Source organism: Triturus cristatus, chromosome 8, assembly GCF_964204655.1.
Source record: "Triturus cristatus chromosome 8, aTriCri1.1, whole genome shotgun sequence".
Lineage (NCBI taxonomy): Eukaryota > Metazoa > Chordata > Amphibia > Caudata > Salamandridae > Triturus > Triturus cristatus.
Genome location: NC_140591.1, coordinates 835,165,023 through 835,186,660, shown reverse-complemented (window position 1 = coordinate 835,186,660; position 21,638 = coordinate 835,165,023). Strand labels below are relative to the sequence as shown.

The 21,638-nt window shown below is 44.1% G+C and overlaps 1 protein-coding gene across 10 annotated transcripts in view; it reads right to left on the bottom strand.

Annotated features, from left to right (window-relative positions):
- Nucleotides 1-21,638, bottom strand: part of MCF2L (MCF.2 cell line derived transforming sequence like) — a 927,044-nt gene that overhangs the window by 710,748 nt on the left and 194,658 nt on the right. The window contains exon 1 of one of the 10 annotated variants that reach the window (XM_085622313.1): nucleotides 4,474-4,622. The exons of the other annotated variants lie outside the window; for them this stretch is intronic. Within the exon in view, the coding sequence (XP_085478439.1) occupies nucleotides 4,474-4,525 (52 nt within the window). The 5' untranslated portion in view covers nucleotides 4,526-4,622. Of the gene's footprint in view, nucleotides 1-4,473; nucleotides 4,623-21,638 lie in introns of those variants that run through there. 10 annotated transcript variants of the gene reach the window in all.

Genomic DNA, 21,638 nt, shown 5'->3' with positions numbered 1-21,638 from the left:
AAAAGGGCTATGTAATTCCTGTAGCCTTATGCTTGGTTCTAAAAAGTAATGCTTAACGTGATGGATACTGGGAGTGCTGACCTTTAATCGAATGTGTGAATATTCATTTTGGGTATTCCTTAAAATACCAATAAAGGCATGCCAAAATGTAAAGTCATCGAGATTAGTATAATAATATAAGGAAGTCCATAATGAGAATGACCTGTACTTGAACATCAACTATTATAGGAAACACAAGAAATAATTATCCCGAAAACAGAAATATGTATTCATGCATATTGTTTAATGTTGGAAAAAAAAATATCGCCAATAGGTAACATGACCACAACACACTATTTCATGACGCCACTAGTTAGCTTACAACGTATCCACGTTCATCTTCCTCAGGTTGTAAATTCCCATAAGTGTTTAAACAGCTGTACACTTTAGGGGATCCAAACACTATTTGAGAATTCCAGAAACTACTTTCGACCACAAAAACACTATATGCACAAAACCAGACATCAAAACGTCAACATGCATTAACAGTGAATTGACCACAATTCCAGCATGGACTGATTTACGCTAAAGGCACCCAGAGAATGTTTGGGAGAAAACACGTGCCAAGATTTTGGGATGCTGATATTAAATATGCACTGATGTTGTGATCGGGCAGTCAAGATCATGACTGGACCAGCTTTTTGGGCTACCACTAATTGGAGGCAAGTGTGCTTGAATGTGGTTTAAGTAAGAATTACATCAATCCAATTATGCATCATTACTACCAACATATGGCTCTATTGCGCTTATGAGTGCCAGGGGCACATTTAGCAAAGGGAGTTCTATTGTTTTATTTGTACATTGATGATATTTTCTGATTTTTGTACATTTATTTTAATGTTATTCCTGCATGTTTTATTCCCACTTCCCTTGAAGCTCGATTTTATCTTACAATGTTGCGCATTGTAAATAAATTAAATGCAAAAATTCAAATGGTTTGTGGAAATGCATTGGTATCCTACGGATAGTTTTCTCTTCCAGAATCTGCAAGGAGTTTTCGCTCACATTACGCTCATGGCAGTTCGTGAATCCCAGCATATGAAGGTAGTACTAAGAACATGTGCTTAGTGTCCAGTGTGCCCCACCAGTGTACTCCAGAGCAAATCCATCTTCCCACTGAAGACACTTGGTCTGTTTTGCACAGTAGAGGACGCCAAATCATGCTGCCCGCCAAGAGCAGGGCAAGTCTGCAACGCTGTAATATGGGAATTTGATTTCATTGTGTAACTGGGGGGATGGGTCTAAGAAAAAGATGTTCACCTATCGAGTTTTAATTTCAAATATCCCTTATGTGTAATTATTGGTAGAAATTGACTATGTATTCCTATTGAGGGGGCTACACCGTTTTAGGAGTGGAATGTAATAATGAGAATGTATTATTAAGATGGTGATGAAATAGTTCTTAAATAACTTTTTTGAGTCTCTTCCTCTCTTTCCTTCATTGGTAAATCCCAGGAAAAAGCTCTGTAGTGCCTCCTCCAACCATAACGTGTCGGGGAGCCCTCAGAAATAACATTATTAATGTCTCCCTGCTCACTCTCATTATTCCCTTTGGAGAAGATTTGTTGGGAACTTGTGAAACAAGCAAGGCTCTTCCACACAGTGAGCCGCCTCTATAATAAATTGGGATCCGTGGAATATATTCAAGGTAAAGAGAGATACGCCCCATGTGGGCTCATGGAGGCAAATTGTATGTAGGATGCCACTGTAAGAAAGGATGGTATGGATTTCACTCTACAAAACCCCTCTCACTCTGCCAAACTTGCACTCTTGGGGAAATTCAAACCTGTGCCAGAAAACAGTAGAGGAATATTTGCAGAAACTATTGAGTATTACCCTAACGTGCTAGGAAACAGGTTCCTCTGACCACTGCTGGGACTATTTACACGTATGTGTGAGCCATTTCCATTTACAGAACTTGGAGTGAAAGCGGCATAACAGGAGCAGTGTTTATTCATAGTGAGTACAAGGTCATGTAATATTTACAAATTCCTAGAAACCCTTACAGAGGGAGGCGAGTGGCTGTTCATCACTTTGTGTTCCTCTTACAGAACAACCTCAACAAATGTTGTGGGTGTAATGATTCGGGCATCGCGCGCCTACATCGCCTACGATCCCCAGAATCCCCGGGGATAGCATGGGCGGAGCCGTGAGCATAAAGAAGACGAGACGCAGGCAGGACGCTGTGCATAATTCCTAATTGGCGTGTCTGTCATTTTTTAATCCCGTTCCGAGGGGCTCGGAGCAGTACCTTTGGACCTTGGACCGGTTCCTGTGGAGAGATCACACGTCTCCGGTCATTTTTGGAACGAAGCCCCGACTGCTGTGCTCAGACTCGCCTAATGCGCCTGCCCCGCTGAGACGAGCGGCGGTAGACGCGTATCTTCCCTTACTTCGGGGAAAGCCAGAGCCAAAGGCAGCGCTCCGGGACCGGAGCGCGAAACGCCAGGTATTTTCGGCCTAAGTCTCCCACTCGGACTAGAGGCCTTTATCCCCTGCACACCGACACTGTCTTTGGTGGTGCCGGGAACGCTGTAGTCCTGGCGATACGCCGGGAAACCTGCCAGTGAATTCCGCTCTTACACCTAATCCACCGGTGGAGGAGCTTGTTAAATTTACGTCTGAGTATTTGAGTCCAAGGGTGGTGTATTAAACCACAACAGATAAGCGGCTCAGAACACACTACTTATGAAACCGTATGGACGCATAGTCTGAGGGAATAGTAACCTCGTCTAGCCAGGTTGAACCAGGTTGTTATTATCGCTTTTTCTGAACGATCGCTATTGCCTCACAAGTGACCTACGAAAGCTTTTCTACGTTTCCAAAGCGAGACTCTGGGGGATTTAAGGAGAGGCTCCGGGTGTTTCTAAACTTACACGCAGCTCTTTAAAGGGGCAATCAGTAATTCTGCAGAGGGTGGTGGTGGCCTGAGTTTCTTAGCTGATGCCTGTAAGGTGCCTGCTTCTGTTTATTTGGTGGTATGTGTATGAGGTAATAGTGCTACCGGCAAATGTAAAACATTCCTAATCCAGCCATCAGCCTGCAAGGATCTGGTGTCACTAGCGAGAATTGATGAGTGTAGCATATATGTTTTGACGCTTCATTTGTGTTTGTATGTTTGTTTTCTTTACAGGTTCTACTCCCTGCTGTTCCCATCCTTCCCTTCCCTCGCTTGATTGCTCCAACCTTCCGTGCCATTAGTGCAGGAGTTGGGGACGTCGAGAGGTGGACCCCCTATAGCATCACCTGAATCCTGAGGAGAGTCGGATCTGGGACGGAACCGTCACAGTGGGAGCAGACATGGCTTGTGCTTTATCGATTATGTGTAAGTTTTAATGCTGCAACAGAAATTGAATCACATAAGCAGCAACTATCAGACATATTACCACGAGATGCAGACAGTGTATGGAATCACACTGTGCTGTACAGTTTAACGTAATCCAGGCCGTATAAGGAGGGGTGATATAGACAGCATGATTATAGCAGTTCGCGCTCCTTGGTATTTTCCTTCGGGATCTCAAAGCTAGTACTGCATAATAAGGTCCGTAAAGGAAGGTAGGTAGAGCATCAGGCTAGGCATACAGAAAGGTAAAATGGTGGACTGACAATTAGAAGACAGAACAAATTAAAGACAAATAGGGAGGAATACCAGTTGCTAGATTACCTGTCTGTCAGCCTGTCCACTCGTGAGTGAGTGCCTGTCAACAAGGCAGACAGACAAAGACAGAAATATACAAAGACAGATATAATTTGCAGTCCTACAAAAACACAGAGGCAAAGATATGGAAAACGATACTCAGAGATGCAGACAAAAAGACTGATAGACGTAAAGACAGGCAGGTGGAGAGCCAGGGAGTGATGTATGGACACACGGACAGACGAAGAGACGAGATACAAAGATAGACAGACAGGTGAAACAAGGAGATAGGGAAGCAGGTGAAACAAGGAGATATAGAAGCAGGTGTGCAGACAGACAGGCAGGTAAGTCCTTATGTACACGATAAAAACGTTTATATATATACCGTGCGGCGTGTGGGATGCTGCCTTCCACTGGTTTATAATTGTACAACTGTGTGAAACAATCGTCCCATTTTAACCTATCACTTCCTTTGCCCCGGCCATTCAGGAATAATCACTATCCTACTCGCAGATCCTGCGAGGCGAATCACCGTTCAATGATTAGACTTACACTTACACATCAGTAAACCGCACAGAGCAGATGCCACCAGAGCCCACATCGGAATTATCATTATAAATTCCAAACTGAATGGCCCCCTTCAGCGTGCAGACTGCCGATGAGCCGCCCGCGCTGTGCAAGGTCACCCAATCAGTACAATGTGCCACCTTCATCCTAAATTATTTCATTAAATGCCCGAGACCCATGGCCGCGCTGCGCATTAAAGAGGATTATTAAAGCCCTGCGGCTCCTCCTACCTGTGCCTCGGTAAACCGCCTGTAATCTCTGCAGCAGGGCGTCCAGGGCCATGTCTCCGGGTCTCGGCCGGATCACATCCTCTTGTGAAACAGAGCTGCAGGGCGAGCATGCCCCTTCCACGGCCGCCTGCTCTGCGGCAGTGCTCCGCAGCCCTGCATGCCAATGACTCCCCTGGCTGTGGCGCGAGGTGCAGCCGAGCGCGCGGGCAGTCAGTAGCCTCCTCCTCCTCTGCTGCGCTGCGCAGCCGGGGATGCGCTCGCGCCGGAGTCACCGCTGCGGGGTCGCCGGGCAATGCTGGCCTGCTCCCCAGCTGGGGCGCGCGGAGCGCCGCGTGACAGAATTCATCAGATGGCGGGAGAGAGATGCTGTCTTAACGCATCTCTGCCGCCCATGCATGAAGAAAAAAAAAAAAAGAGAACGATGCTGGAAGGTGCAGCTCGCTCTGCAGACGCCGTGTAACTTGGGAGCTTCAGCACCGACAAATAGAGAACACGGTAGAGGTAACTGTGCATTATGCCGGAAGAGTGCATTGAAGGATCTGTGCCCTGATGTTCTGGGCCCGCTTCGCTACATATGATCATAGTCCTGCTTATTAACATCACCTCACCAACCATATAATTATTTCACTGGTGCATACATGGTGTTTTAAACATGCTCTGTCGATCTCCTCCATTCCATTCCCCTATGTAAACACATTCTGGACATTCGTGCACTTCTACAAAGCTCATGCACTTTTTTGCAGAGCCGCACAAATGCACCATAGCTGGGCCACTCGCTTCTTTCAAGCTCGTTTCTGCCTCCCTTTACAGTCACCCCGCTGCTCAAATTCCTTCTTGCAGCTGCAGGGTTTTAAAAACCTGGTGCAGTAGCCAAGTGATGCTTCGTTGCTCCTCATTTCAGCATTTCGGACTGACTTGGTATGTTTTCCCCCCACAGGAGATTCTTATCACTAGTCCCCCCGTAGGTGCTCTGCTTTTGTGCAAGTTGCTCCTCAACAGAGTACTCAACTATGGTGGAGATGAGGTTCACTGAGATAAACGTATTTTAACATTGGCCAGTACAGGCCCATATCAGGCCACGACACGACTTAATAGTTGGTGGCAATTGATTGACAACTGTGGGATACAGGCCCTTTTACCTACGCCCCAGGTTGGGTAGGTTGCCTCGTGACTGGTACGCCACACATCCCTCAGAGTGTGGGATTTGTTTGTGTAGCACGTTTTGGTATGCACAAGTTGTTGAGCTTATCCATGGCAGTCTCTTATGTTTTTGTAGGCCAAAGTTGTCTGGGTTACCACTGAGACAACAGTAGACCTTTTAAAATCTGTTTCTCCTTTAACCCTTTTCTGTCCTTGCCTCAACCCTTCCAGCCCAAGGCAGTACATCCAATAGTCTGGATAGGGCAGACAAGTGGCATGAGAGAACCAACACCCCAACAATGCCTATGGTGAAAGCCAGGTACTTGTTTGAAGTTGATTGGATCCCTAAAAAAATTAAAAGTACTAGATAGGGTCACAGTAGTTGGTTGAAACGGCAGCATATAAACTAGATACAAGCTAGGAGGGAGGCACAATCTATAAGTGTGTTAAAACTAGGCCTGGGCAAAAATTTCGTTCCGTTCGCGGAAATTGCGATAATTTGACATTTTTGCGTTCCGCGGAGAGCGCGAAAATGTCAAAAATTCCGGTTTCCGCAGCTTGGCGATAATTTGTTTCTTGCTCGCGCTGTAAAATGATACATTCTCGCGCGCGCGCGATCGCCTTACCTGAATCCCTGCGTTCGCCGACAAGTTTTCTTGATCCGGTCGCGTTCTCCATGAGATGTTGTATTGTTTTTAGCCATTTGCGCTGTCTCGCGACAGTTCGCGCCCGCAGTGACGTCATGCGTCGCGCGATCACGTCTTTCTTCTCGCGATCATGCACCGCGAGAACAACTCAAAACAAGATGGCCGCGCCCGCAAGCAACCACATGGGTAAGTTGGCGACCCGCAACCATGCAGAAAATCTCGCGAACATGCCGGAAAAAAACTTCCGCATCTTCGCGATATTTCTGCTTGTTTGCGATAATTTTAAACATTCTCGCGATAATTTGCGAAGGTTAATTCCGCAAATTCCGCCCACCCCTAGTTAAAACAAGACAACTCTTCGGCATTACTGCAGGCCAGTTTATGACATATAAGGCTCTTGTGAAAGCTATCTGATGTTAAGGAAAACTCTCACTGAAACTCCAAACTACTAACTTATTTCAGCTCACAGCCTCCGCCTGACCACTCGCTCAAACGACCCAACGACAACCATGAAACACCTCCATTTCCAGATCCAGACCAACCCCAACGCCACCCACCGCGGAACCCTAGTCTACAGGTCTTCCGGCCCCCATCCACCCTTCACCAATGCCATGGTAGGCCTCATCACACCCCGGGCTCTCGCATCCACTGAATACATCCTACTAGGCGACCTCAATTTCAACCTGGAAAACCCCAGAGACCAGAACACTGCATCCCTTCTGGAGAACCTCGCCAACATCGGACTCAAGCAGCTAGTCACTGCTCCAACCCACACAGTAGGACACAGGTTCGTCCCAATCTTCTTCACCAGCGGGGACATCACCTACAGCCACACCACTGAGCACCCTTGGACCGACCACCACTGCGTTCCCTTTGCCTTCGCTACTCCCATCGTTCACCACGGCCATCACCCCCCCACCCGTCGTAGCTGGAACCAGGCCACCAAACAACATCTCACCCCCTTCCTCAGCACTACCACGCCAACAGCTCAGCAGGCAACCTTCACCCATGGATCTCCAACTGCGCCAACACTCTGGCACCCCTCAAGAAGGCACCAGTCAATCAACACTCCAAGAAAGCCAGCTGGTTCACTCATGCCCTCCACAAATCCAGATGCACTCAAGAAGAGATGGAGGAACTACAAAACCTCGGAAAGCAGTGCAAACTTCATAACCGTTATCAACGCACACCACCTACTCCTCAAAACCAGAAAGAAAACGTCCCTCCAAGACAGAAACAATGCCAACGCACACAACACCAAAAAACTGTTCGCCATCGTCAAGGAGTTCACCAGGCCCAACATCGAGACCACAGATGTCCCACTCTCCTAAGACCTCTGCAACAAACTCGGCACCTTCTTCCACCACAAGATCAGGCAAATTTACGACAGCTTTGACACCCAAGTCCCTGCCACAACGCCTGTCACCACTGCACGCAACGTCGCCGTACCGCAACAGACCCTGCTCAACTGAACTCCACTTACCGCAGATGACACACTCAATACCCATCAGGCTCATTCCTGTATCACATCTTCCATGGTGCAGGCACCTCCACAGCCCCAGAGCTTCGCCGCACCATCAACTACTCCATTGAAAATACTACCTTCACGGACTAGAAACACGCTGAGATCAACCCCCTGCTGAAGTAGCCATCCGCCGACTCAACTGACCTCAAGAACTTCAGACCCATCTCCCTCCTCCCCTTCCCAGTCTAGATCATCAAGAAGGCCTTCAACGCCCAACTCTCCAAGTTCATCGAAGAGAACCATGTCCTGTACATCTTTCAATCCAGCTTCCGATGTAACCAAAGCACCAAGACTGCACTGCAGAGTACCCTAGGGCTCCTCCCTAAGCCTCACTCTCTTCAACGTCTACATGGCCCCCCTCGCCGCCTTCATCAGAAACCATTAGAAACTGAACATCGTCTCCTACGCCGATGAAACCCAGCAGATCATTTCCCTCACCAATTAACCCACAGCAACCAAAGCAACTTTCACAGCGGGATGAAGGCAGTTGCCACCTGGATGAAAGACAGCTGCCTCAAGCTCAACTCAGACAAGACCTTAGTACTCATACTGGGACCCACCTCCTCAGCCTGGGATGACTCCTGGTGGTGCATCACACTGGGAAACCCCTCTCACTCCTACAGACCACGCATGTAACCTCGGCATCATACTGGACTCATCGCTCACAAAGAACCCCCACATCAAAGCCGTGTCCTCATCCTGCCTCCACATGCTCCTCCTGCTTTGAAAGACTTTCAGATGGATCCCCCACAGAATCCAGAAAGATGGTCACCCACACACTCATCACCAGTAGACTCGACTACAGAAAGGCACTCTATGCCGGCGTCACTCAGAAACAGTTCAGGAAAATTCATAACTTACAAAACACCACAGCCAGACTGGTCCTCAACATCCCCCACTGCAGCCACATTACACAACACCTCTGACAACTCCACTGGCTCCCAGTCAAGAAGATAATCACCTTCAAGCCCCTAACACATGCCTACAAAGCTCTCCATGACGCAGGAGCAGCATATCTGAACCACCGCCTCTCATTCCACATACCCACCAGACAACTTCGCTCCACCCAACTTACCCTGGCCACTTTCCCACGGATTCACAAGATCAGAACCAGAAGAATATCCTTCTCCTACCTCACCGACAAGACCTGGAACACCATGCCCCGCCACCTCAGCCAATCCCAGTCGCTGACCCAATTCAGGAAGGATCTCAATACCTGGCTCTTTGACTGAACCTCCACGTCCAGACGGATCAGCAGCCCCCTCACCCCCTCAGCGTCTTGAGACCCTCACAGGTGAGTATTTGCGCTCTACAAACTCCTGACTGATTGACAGTAACACATGGCGGGGGTGATAAAGGCAGTGACCCTGCTTCATGGGCCACCATTCGTCACTCCAGACATCAATCAAAACACTAAGAGAACCATGGAACACAAAACTCAGTAGAGATCTGTTGGACTCTGAATGGGTGATATCGTTGGAATACACCAAGGCAGTGACTAGAAATTCCAGGTTTACATTTTTCTCCGTTTATCTGCAGGAAACATATCTGTCCCTTCAATACATAGGTAGGGTATAGTGTCCCATGGTAAATGAATATTGGACTAGTAATAGTAAGATAGAGTTCCTAGTATTAAATGTTACCAATAAATAGCTGACATTCAGACCACCATGAGCTTATTATTGCATGTATCTTGATCAGAAAAGTACAGTTCCACAAATACATTTGCAGACCTAGCATATGTCCAGGTCAAGGGGAGGACAGCCATCTCTTGGAAGGTGTAAACCGCGCCACCAAATCCCTATGGCTGAACCAATTACATAGATGATGTTTGCGTAAAATGACACACTCACTAGATTGCAGAAACAAAAAAAGAGGTCAAGAGGAATCCAATTTCTGGAATGCTAGTTTGTTGGCCTAGACCAATTAACCAGACTAGATGCCACCATGAATCGTCAATAGTGTTCTCCAAGGAAGCACATGAGAGAGATCTGGTTGCAATAATGTCATATTCTTGCCCCACTTAGCTCAATAAAACTCTACTTACAACAGATAAAGGATCAACAAACCCTCGCTTTCACACTATGGTAATTAACTGTGAGTGAGCCAGAATGTAAAGAATCACCAAGGATTTGAAGCGGATGGCTAGGACTCTGTTAAGGTTGGGCGACTTGCAAAGGTTCTAAGGGTGGGACGTCATCAGAAAGCCCATGCTTTGTCACACAGAATTGCAATTTGGATTGGTCGACAAAAACTAGAGCATCTTGTTTGGTTTTACTCCAGAGGATTGGGGAAAGTTGGTTCTCATAGACTGAGCCCACCACAGGTGAAGGAATGACTTGACAATGTGATAGGAAAACTGGAACATAGAAATCTGGAAAGGGTTTCCAGATTTCTATGTTCCACTCTCCCTTTCTATGAGACCTCGACTCAATTTGTCCCCCTCCTCATCCTCATTCTTCATAAAACTCACATACACTTTTCACCTATTTGTTTACTACTCCTCTCCAACCACTTGCACAAACTCCAATCTCACAACACATTGTCAAGGGGGACCTCTCCATCTCTTACGTATATCAAACATACTACCCCTTCCCAAATCTATTGTTACTTCATACCCATCTGATCATGACTGACTTCACATGTTCCTATTGCCCATCTGCTTCATCCTCCAGGAAATGCCTCCATTTTAAAATGGAAGACTCCCTTCCTTCATCCCTGCTCTGGATGCATAACGCCCTCGCTTCACTCCCCAAAACCACATTGTGTAATCACTTTAATAACATCATCAAACAAGTTTGAATGCACATCATTTCTCACATTATGAGAGCATTACTATGTAAGTGGTATAAAAACATGACAATCTGAAACCTAGAGAAAGGCAAACAATCAACAAACACACTGTCCAATGCACTTGACAACGCTATATCTTCATACTATCAAATCTCAGCACCTCGCTTTAGCCTCCCCCACAATGTCTCACACAAACCATTCTCTCCTCTGCAGCCATTCATAAATGACCTATCACTATCAGCTAACAATTTCGTTACTCCTCCTCGAAAGTAACTCCTATGAGAAATACAGTGAGCAAACGTCAGACTGTTGCAACGCCCCCTCTTGCATGCCTACAAAATCCCTTGCCTCTACTCTCCCATTTTTCATGTCCATTCAAACTCATCATTATTATCAAACTGTCCCGCTCATCCTGTGAACCATCTGATCCTTTCAGTCCTCAAACGTTCACCCTCCTGCACTTCTATTCAATGTCCTTTCTGCCTCACCTCTCTCTTAAACTATTTCCTCACAACTGGAACATACCCAACTTGCCTCAAAGCTGTCATGGTCCTAACTCTTCTAAAACTCACTACCGCTGATCCCTCTTCTCCTGCTCTCGCCCAGTTTATCATATACCCTTATTTTCAAAGATACTAAAACAATTGGTCTTCAGTTACCTCTTACCTTATCTTTCCTCCAATTTTCTCATAACACCCTCCAATATGTGTCAAGCCCGAGACGAAAATGTAGACTTGCTAAAAACCGCTGCCTTCCCGGAGTCTTTATACGGTGACAAGAAGCTCATACACCACTCTAGAGAAAGTGAGGGGAAACAGGTAGGGGGAACATAGACACAGGAGCTCTTCAGGTAGCAGGACGGTAATAGGAAAGTCCATAACGGAGTAGTGTTGATTCCAGTACGGTAAGTTTGCTGCACTAGTGGGCAGAGAATATGGGGTGCTCTGAATAAAAGGAAACATTTCAAAATGTTAGAATAAATAGATGGTATTCCACCCTCCTGACCGCCCTACTGTGCAACACAAATATAGGGAAATTGGTCACAGCTTCAAATATATACAAGCTTCTCGAACAACCTAAGAACTACCTAATGAAGCATTTAAAGACTAAATGAGATCCTTTGATTCCCTACTCCTGCATTCAGTACTTTACAGATACTATATGGCAGCCAATCTGACATTCTCTTTTTAATGTGGAAATTACTCTAGCTCAGGCACAATCACGCTTTTGGTCCATCCATAAGACATACTGCACACCAGCAACACTTCCTAAATTTGGATTGGCCACCTCTGGGCTGTGCTGGAAATGCAGTAAGGATCAAGGTGACATAGATCATATGTTCTACTCATGTATGGTGGTTAGATTCTTCTAGAGCGGAGTACAGGCCCTAATTCAGAACATTCTCATGATGTCCTTTGATACGGACTTTCCAACAGTCGCTTTGGGTGTGTTTGCACATCTGTTCTCCCATACTTACTTTCCGGTGACATACCACTCCTTAATCGGCCACTAACCATGGGGTTATGGTTCTACTTTCGGCATGGAAATGCACATCTTTGGTTCCCTTGAAGAAATGGTGCGCTTTGCTCTGTTCTACTAGGCGTTCGGATAACAAAATGAACTCCAGGTTCCACTCAGGTCATGGACTAGAACAACTTTGGGACAGTTGTGATGTGTTCTTGAAGAAGAGCAAACCTTCCTGAAAGTTACTTTCACACCCTGATGTACCTTATGCATTCCACCCTTACCGGTAACGCTATGTCTGATTTAGGAGTATGATAGTCATCCATGACCAAGGGGAACCAGGCGGATGTGATCTACCCTGAGGTTCATCCAGGTCACAGAGAAGTGGCGAGCTATATGTGCTATCATGCAGTCTATTATCTCCCCATCACCTCTTCCCCCTTCACCCACTTTTCGGCCAGTTTTTATATTGGTTCAGGTTGCTAGTTCATTGTGGTCATACTTATTTGATTTTTGCTTTCCCTTCTTTATGCTGCAACTCTCTTTCATACCGACCTTCCAACGGTAGCCCTTTAGCAATAGGCCCCCCACGTCATATTTGTATAGCAACGTGTAGCTTTACATCTAGATATCCCTACTGTATTTCAAATACACGAAGCGCTATTGTTTACACTTACCTTTTATACACCTTGAGGGTGCATAGCCCAATGTATGACTGTATTGTTGCTGATTGTGGTTTTTCTTTCTTTCTTTCTTTTCATTATTCTTTGCTCCTTTTTGTTAAACGAAACTCAATTAAAATATATTGAATGAAAAAAAAAGGGTAAATGGTATTCAAAGCGCGAAAGTCTGCCAGCAGAAAGGTACTCAGCTCATCCTACTCCATGACAGTGGCTGCCACATTGAAGATAGAAGCCAACCAGGATACCATTGCTGACCCTTCTGGATGCCAAAGAATAGGATTCTTTCACCAACAAGGTAACACACAACAGACCACCAGATGAGATAAAATGAGGCAGGCAACAGGAAAATGAGGAAACAGGAAAGAGGAGAGAACCTAAGTTGATGAACAAACTAACAAGAGCAGAAAACCAAATGAACCACAAGATGCTGCCTACACTCAGCAATGTTCAGAGTGAGGTTACATATGCTCTGCCACTATTAACCTGGAAGTAGACCATTCACCAGGAACCCCATCTCCCCTATAGGACAGCAACATGCCACTTCCCTCTCTTCCAGAGATTCCATTCTTGACCTTTGTAATAAGAGGTAACTGATATTGTTTGTTGACTCATACTACGATGGCTTAAATTTTCTCTGTTCATGCTTAGTGGCACTTTCCCTGGTTGTGTCTGTGAAGAAATCCTGACAGTCTGGCTTCCATACCATACTCTTATCAGAAACTGTATTTTCACATTTGTTTAACTTTATCACCACTAACCATCAAAATCAACTTTTCACCATCTTCTTACTTTTGTACTCATCCTTCAACTCTACTGTTCTCCCCTCTCTAAGGTCACTAGCCATTATTCCCCAGGCAGTCAATTAGTTCACCTATTACCTTTCCAATCACCCATTCTCAGGCACTAGGAACTCGGCGATTTCAGCACCCACCTCTCTACCAGTAGGAGGACCTCAAGACTCCGTGATAAGCCTAATTTTTCTCACTTTCCTTTGGTCTTTCCTACCATTATCTAATTTCCTACGTTTACACTTTAAACCCACCTCCAGCCACTCATCACAAACGGCTTCCCTACAATCAAACACTGTATGGTATTATGGTCACTCATGCTGAACTCCTCTAAGACGGAAGTCCTACACTTTCTATCTTTAACTGATACTTTCTTTCACGCACTGACTCCATTCATTTTCTTCCAGACTCTTAATAATGTTCTTCATTAGCAAGAAACGTCTGGATTCTGTGAAGCCCATGAATGAAAATTGAAGCCTAAAGTAACAAAACAGCTACTGCAGTATGTTACAACTACTGAACGCACACTAGATACAAATACACCATTTATTAAAGACAATATACTCCTCGACTTATTATTGCAACAACCTTGTCTGCTGAACATTGATCTTATAGTTGGCCTTCCCCAAACCTCCTCCACTCCCGCAGACAAGATGGCAAACATTGAAATCCAAACTATGAATAAGTTACACAAATACACACCCCACCTCAGCATACCCGTTGGCTCAAAACCAAGAATCAGGCTTTACACAAGTTCACGATACTTGTATTAAAAGTAGTAAATGGCCTGGCACCATATTATCTCTCTTTGACATCCTAGCATGAGATACACCAACTGGAAACTTGCAATCCACCACCTAAACGTTCTAATTATAGCTAAGCCACCACGCACGACCTATAAGCTCCAGTCTTTCTACTTTCTATGTCCATTAGGACCTATCTGCCACAAGATATCCAGGCCACCCCCTTTCTACAAGGATTACCAAAGCACTGAAATGTCACTTTTTTTGCAGTATGAGAGAGGAGGGTCATTACTTCTCTGCCATGCTGTAAATAGGTACTTCTGTACGAGCCAACTATTTGTTATATCCTCAATCACATTTATTTCATAGCATACATTAATTGTGCATCTTCATCAATGTGCACAACATAACTGGCGTAATTAGCTCATACTTCTATTGTGTTTTTGTCTGACCTATAGGGTATCCCATCCCAACAGATGTATGCACTACCATCAATGCTTTGTAAAATATTTCTGGTCAAAAGTTACTATCAAAATAAGACAGTGCGAATTGGATTATGGATGGGATATAAGTGGGTGCATCGGTCTGAGAGTAGCAATACAAGGGGACGTGTACGGAAAAAAGTCCTTGCATGAACTGGAAATGTGTGCCACCCTGCCCTATTTGTCACTGTCCTGTCAGCCTATTGTGTCTCTCTCAGTGAGCTCAACAGATCTGTCAGTGACCTACTCAAGGTGCTGCAAGATGTTTGGTAATGTTCACAAAGCTCTGCGCATCTGGTTTGCACCCGAGTATCATCGCTTTTAGGAATTACAAGGCTGATAGCATTAGATTACGATACATGGACACGGGCCTTTTTCCCTGTACCTTGGGATGGAAGTGGGCCTTTAGCCATCTGGCCTGTAAAATCCTTCTATTCACCCATAACTAAAGTCCTTACTTCTCCCATTGACATGTGTACAATGCAAAACTGTAAGAATGAGGGCACATTAAAGGGTGCCTTTGGTGGACAAAATACTTGTATTCACAGAACGGTTGTTCCTGTTCAGGGTCATTTAAGTTCTTCTATTTTCTTAAGTAGTTGTAAAGCACAGACACATGAAAACCTCTTGATATTCAATCTGTAAGCTGTTGTCCCTCTAGAGACCCCACTGATGCATAGTGGGATTTGGGATATACATCCTTTCCCAGGCAGTTAGCATCTCACCTGTTACAAGCACCCGAGTACCCCCACCCCTGTTTTTGCAATGTTCTGGCCATCATTTACCACTCTAGGACCATGGGTGATAGCGTCTACTTTCTGATTAAGCTAATCCACATGGCATGAGCAGTAGGTAGCAGCCTCTTCCTTGCCCTCCCAGGCACCCCAGTAAGAGAGCAGAAAGCTTGAATGACTCATTGTCTCCTCATTGAAAGAGCATTCCCTCACAAAAGACATGTTAGGCTTTGTTGGTTCTGGATTCCCACCAGTGCACCCAAGCAGGACATATGCAGGTCCCATCCAGCCAGTAGTGCCATTCTGCCTGTATTCCAGAAAGAGAATGTGTGTGCCAGGTCAGAGACATATGTACCAGGGAAAGTATTCTGTTAGTTGCTGTTTATGCCTCGAGGCCTAGGCCAGGACCAGTCATTGCGAGACCGTAAAGCCATGGTACTGGAATCCTCCCTGGAAGAAGAAATTGTATATTGCCTGATATGTGAAAAGGAGCATGCTCATGACCTATACAGTGTCAAGGAGAGCCCAACTGATTGCAGTATGCATGGATGCTGGCTACAGGAAGTGAGACCTCAGGAGCCACAAAGACTCTGCAGAGGAGCTGGCTAGAACTGATCAAAGACCCAGTTGGGCCAGAGGTTCAATGACCTCTATAGAGCATTCCAGAAATGTAAGCGTTATGAGCCTGTATCATCCTTGATCCCTCATACCATCACAGATTTTGTAGAGGTCTGAATCTGACTGTCATGAATCAATGATGGACACAGAGATGTTTGCTTTTCATCCTCGCTTTAGTCTTGCTATGGTTGCTATCCCCGATTCTGGTACCATTTCATTTGTCCCAAATGATAAGGATTAGAAAGATATTACATTATCTGACGTTGTCATGATCGGACCCTCAGACTAAGTCTCTGTACCCAGGTAAGGGTAAGCTTCTGGGAACAGTGTGTACCAGATACCGTAGGTTGCCTTTCTGCACTGTTCACCTGACTAAGGTGAAAAGAGTGTGGTATAAAATGTACAACCATGATGCCACAGTCTCTTAATGCCAGTAATTAAGGTTATATTGTTATCTAGTAGGTGCTGCTTGGAGAACTTTTTACACGGGAAAGATTATGAATGCTAAAAATTCTACTAGGGATTTTTTTACGCCATCAACCAGCTTGCTCATCCATCTACAGTCGATTCTATGGTTCCACCTTTTCGGGATTTAGCCAAGCCACTCAAATGATCTCTGAGAAAGAAGGGACAAGTTTGCAGATCAGGACAATAATATTGCTGCACTTTATCTTATGCCCTGTGTTTTGTTGCTTCAGCAGTTTGTGTACAACTTTTATGTGGAAGATATTCAACTGATCTGTCGCATCCCCCCTCATACGAGCAAAAACCTCCCTGACTTGTCAACGGCTTTGCTGACCACTCATTGCTGGATGAAAGCGAATGTTTTTTAAAACTCATTCCTAGCAAGACTAAAAGCCTCCTTCTATGTAACAAAATCATTATATGGGACACACTTCTTCAGCCTGTTGAAATGGGTATCTGCCTTCTGTTGGGTCAGCCTGTAACCAGGGTATTATCTTGGAAAGCAAACTCTGATAAGAACCTCACTGCAATTACTAAATCATGTCTCTTCCACCTTAAACGGTTAATGAGGATCTTTACTTTAGCCTCCTTCACTAATAAGGTAATGGTCAACAATGCCTTTGTCCTTTTTAGGCTGGACTATGGTAATTCAACCTGGCTAGGGCTTCCTAAAAAAGTCAGGGTCATCCACCAATCATTCAAAATGCCCCATTGAGACTCACTACCAACCATAGCAAATTTGACTATGTGTCTTCTCTTCGTGCTCAGCTGCACATGCTCCCAATATCCCACCAAATGTGCTTCAAAGCAGGCTGTCTGATGCATACAATCAACCAGGGAGCAACACAATGTTTTCTGGCAGTTAAAGTCCAGAAATACGCTTCTCAGTGGAGCAGCATAATTTAGTGCTCCATAATGTTATACATCAAATATTCATCTGTGTATTAAAATATTAATCAGTGAGCAAAAGTATTAATCCAAGTGTTAGCAAGTGGCTGTATTTACCCATGGTGAAAGCCAAGTTAATTTAATCGAATTATAATTAAGGTATTGTTTAGGCTAATTGTAATCACTTGACTATCTTTGACTATAATTTTCTCGCTTAACGTTAACATGACTGTGGCTAGGCCTTAAACCTGACCAAATTGGATAGGAGTAGGGCAGATTTGAGAGGGGTGGGTTGGGGTATACTGCATGATTATGTGTTGGGGCATCATTTTGTAAATTAAACTTAAGAAACAATGTCACTTTGCAATATTTAGAACAAGATCATAGTTGTCATCTTTAGAGATTAGCGTCCACAAGCAAAAAACACAAAACCAGAGTCTCCAAAGTTAGAAAAGAAGGTTCGGCAAAATGAAAGAAAGTTAACTATGGAAAATAAAACTATACAGTTTTGTTTGTCCTGCTGGGCACGTTTTTGCTAGTTACACTGATCTTCAAAAAATAATTTGCTGGCCGACCTTTAAAATGCCGATTCAGCTCAACAATGCTGGCATGCAGCTAAAAGCGAGTTCACTTTTTCGGAACCCTGGGTTAAATACATTTCTGTTCCCATTACTTGCATTATACAAAGGCTCACACTCTGGAGTCTTCTGCCTTCTGTTTGCAGGGCACTAGAAGCTAAAAAGAACAAAATAGTACCTCAATCACGTTGGGAGCAGCGGACAGGCGCTGAATAAGTTGAATCAATCAGTGTTTGGTCCCTACTCCACAGTAGAGGACAGAAATTATGCTTGGCCTGCAATGACCAATTACAAGGCTGTATAGAAAAATGCCACACAAACCAACAAATGGTAGCAAAGGGTGGGCTCCAAGTCATTTTTGTAAACAACAGTGTCTCACAAGCGAGAGCGTACGTACTATCGCATGGCTTACGCAGGCTTGACCCTAAAAAAATAATGGCAGTGGAAGCTGATTGGCTGTTTGAAACCAATTATTTTCCTCTTTTCACATTTTTGTGAGGTTTGTAGACCTCCCCAAATTTGCCAGACCTTGTGGGGGAAAACACCTGAAGCCTTGTTGCAAGTTATGCACAAATTATGCCTATGGGTGACCATGGAACACCCCCAAAGGGGTGGGAAATACCATAATATACTGCAAGATGTGCATCTTCCTTGCATGGTTCTCAGCCATCAAGTTTGCAGAGCAAAAGTGCACCTTTTTAATGTCCTGTGGCTTGGGCATGAAATTTCAAACTAGCAAGAATCAAGTTTATTTTTTGTCAAAAAAAAAAACTGGCTTTCACGAGTTACCCACCAGGCCTGTCCAGGACTAGAAATGTTAACGATATGCTCCTAGCCTTGGACCCCAATTTATAGAGTCCTCTCTACTCAACCTTTCGTTAAGTTCCCAGCTTTCTCTAGGAGATGGGAGAAAGATCTTAGGCATGACATCCCTAAGCCACTTGGACATTTTCCCGGCGTTATCCAAAGACTGGAGAGTGAACACCATCTTTTTAATATAGTATACTTTATGAGTCTGATTCTCCCACTTCCACCACTACCATTACCTACTGGGCACGTCCTACAACAGTGAACAAGGCATTCTAGCACTATAAATACTTGATTTCCCATTGTATTAGATGCATAGACCCATATACTAGACATAAACATATTCATATACAGCCACCTACTTCATGCCTTCGACAGAAAAAGTAGAAGTGATGTTGCCTACCATGCTTACAACCAATCTTCCATCAAAATACGCACACAATATAGAACACCATTAATACCACTAGGTTTGATCACTCAAGCAAGAATGATCAACTATTGGAAGAATTGAAGAGTGATTAATATTCCAGAAAATACAGTATACCATTAATAAACATTATCTCAAGTGATGTTTTGAATATATAACGCCTATTTGACAGATTTTATAACTCATATCTAGTTATATCCATTAGTAAAACATTTAACAAATGCATCTAATTGTTATCCAAATTATAAGGGTATGTTTTGTGTGCTGCAATTCACATTGTTTTGCTGGCCTCGACAATTAGAAGTCCCAAAAAATAAATAATATTGCAGCACTAGTGAATGGACCTACACACTACGATGGTTTCAGGCACATTCACCCCTCCCAAATATCAACTCCATTTAGGTATTTCCTCAACAGTTAGTGCCCCGTAAACATTTACAATAGTTGTGTCCAGTGTGAGTTTAGGAGCCTCAGATGTATGCCAACTGATCAATGGAGATTCAATGTGCTTATTTATCTTGTGTGGATATCCTCCAAAACTGGCAAGGATCCAGCACTCCTGGACTTATCATTGGACACCTCTGATCAAGGGTGACACTCAACCTGTTGGATATGTTTTTTTAATCTGTTCGTAAGTTTAATAATCTCAGTGCACTTTTTTCTTAGAGAAGGTGGATTTGATTTAATCAGATTTATTATTTATTAATTACAAAGCACAAAATTCACTAAAACAGCATTTGTGGCACTGGAAACATGACTGTTGCACACTAAATGGAAACAACCAATAAAAAGGGTAAAGCTAGCAAAGTAAGATTGAGATTAAGGCCTTCCTTAAAGGTAAATGCTTTTCAATCCTGGGTATATTAATGGGCAGATCATTCCAAAGTTTGGGTCCAAGGTACCTAGTGGCTCTTCCCCAGTAAAGGCCAAAATGAATCAAGAGACATGTAGCAACAGAGCAGAATCAGAGCATTTAACATAGATATACAAGGAGATTGTATTATAATGATGAAGTACACATAGTCTCTTTCATGTGTTTATTCTTAACACCCACCAAATACACAGCGATGACAGCAGGCTATGGCTCCAACTGTCCCTTCAGTCCCTTGAACACTCTCCACCCATGTCATCACATTCCGAGACAGAACTATCCCTTAAAGGAGAAGCTACAACACATCTTCCCTTTATAAAAAATGTAAAAGAACACAAAAGAAAGCATAAAAAGAAGAAAGATAAAATAACACAGTTTAAGCAAATACATAAGACTTGCAGATACAAATATAAAACAACTTAATACCATTAGTGCTTTACACAGTAGTCTTGAAGATACAATGGTGGTCTCCTGATCCTGGAACCATGAGTATGTGGATCAGAATGAGTACAATTTTCATAACATTTTGGAACTTTGGGCTGAGACGGGGAATCTCTGTGTCCATTCCCAGAATGAACACATTTAGACAAACGAGACATACTCCACACATCTCCCCCATCAAGCATAACTACATTTCTCATGACTTTAACAATACGCCTCGGTCCAAAATATTTTGTACCACCTTTGGGAGACCAAACTGCTTTCTTAACAAATACCAGGTCACCAATTTTCCAAGTAGATTGACATACCCCATTTCTCATATCAAACCTACGCTTGTAATTCTCTTGATATTTGTTAAGTCTCCAATTCTTCACAACACAACCCCTGTCTTTCACACTCAACCAAAGAGGATTTAACTTAGAACCAGCTGTTCTTCCCTTAAGTTTTTCAAATGGGGTACAGCCAGTAACACTATTAGGTGTATTCCTATGTGCCCACAATTTTTCTCGTAGAATGGGCTTGAGTGGAGCTCTTCTCTCTAAGGCACTCTGAGCGGAAGCTCTAATCAATCTATTCATACTTTCAACTAACCCATTTGTCTGAGGGGCATAAAGGGCAGTTCTGTGATGTGTGATTGAAAGATCTTTCAAGAAATCTGTCATTTCTTGAGAGGTAAATTGCACCCCATTATCCGAAACAAGAACATCGGGTATGCCTTCACATGTAAAGGCATCTCTAAGAAATTCAATAATGTTCTTAGTTACCACTGAACCCATACAAGAAGCAGATACCCACTTGGATGTGTAATCAACTAGTACAACAACAAACCTTTCCGAGGGAGACAAAGTGTCAAAAGGACCCACAATATCAACAGCAAGCTTTGACCAAGGACGTTCAGGTATCGCAACAGGAGAAAGAGGAGCAGTCCTAACTTTCCTCGACTTGTCATTTCCTGCACACATAACACAATCCTTAACTACTTCTTCCACTTGACGATCTACTTCAGGCCACCAATAAGACTCTCTAACTCTCGCCTTAGTCAAACTGCGCCCAAGATGGCCCTCATGGGCA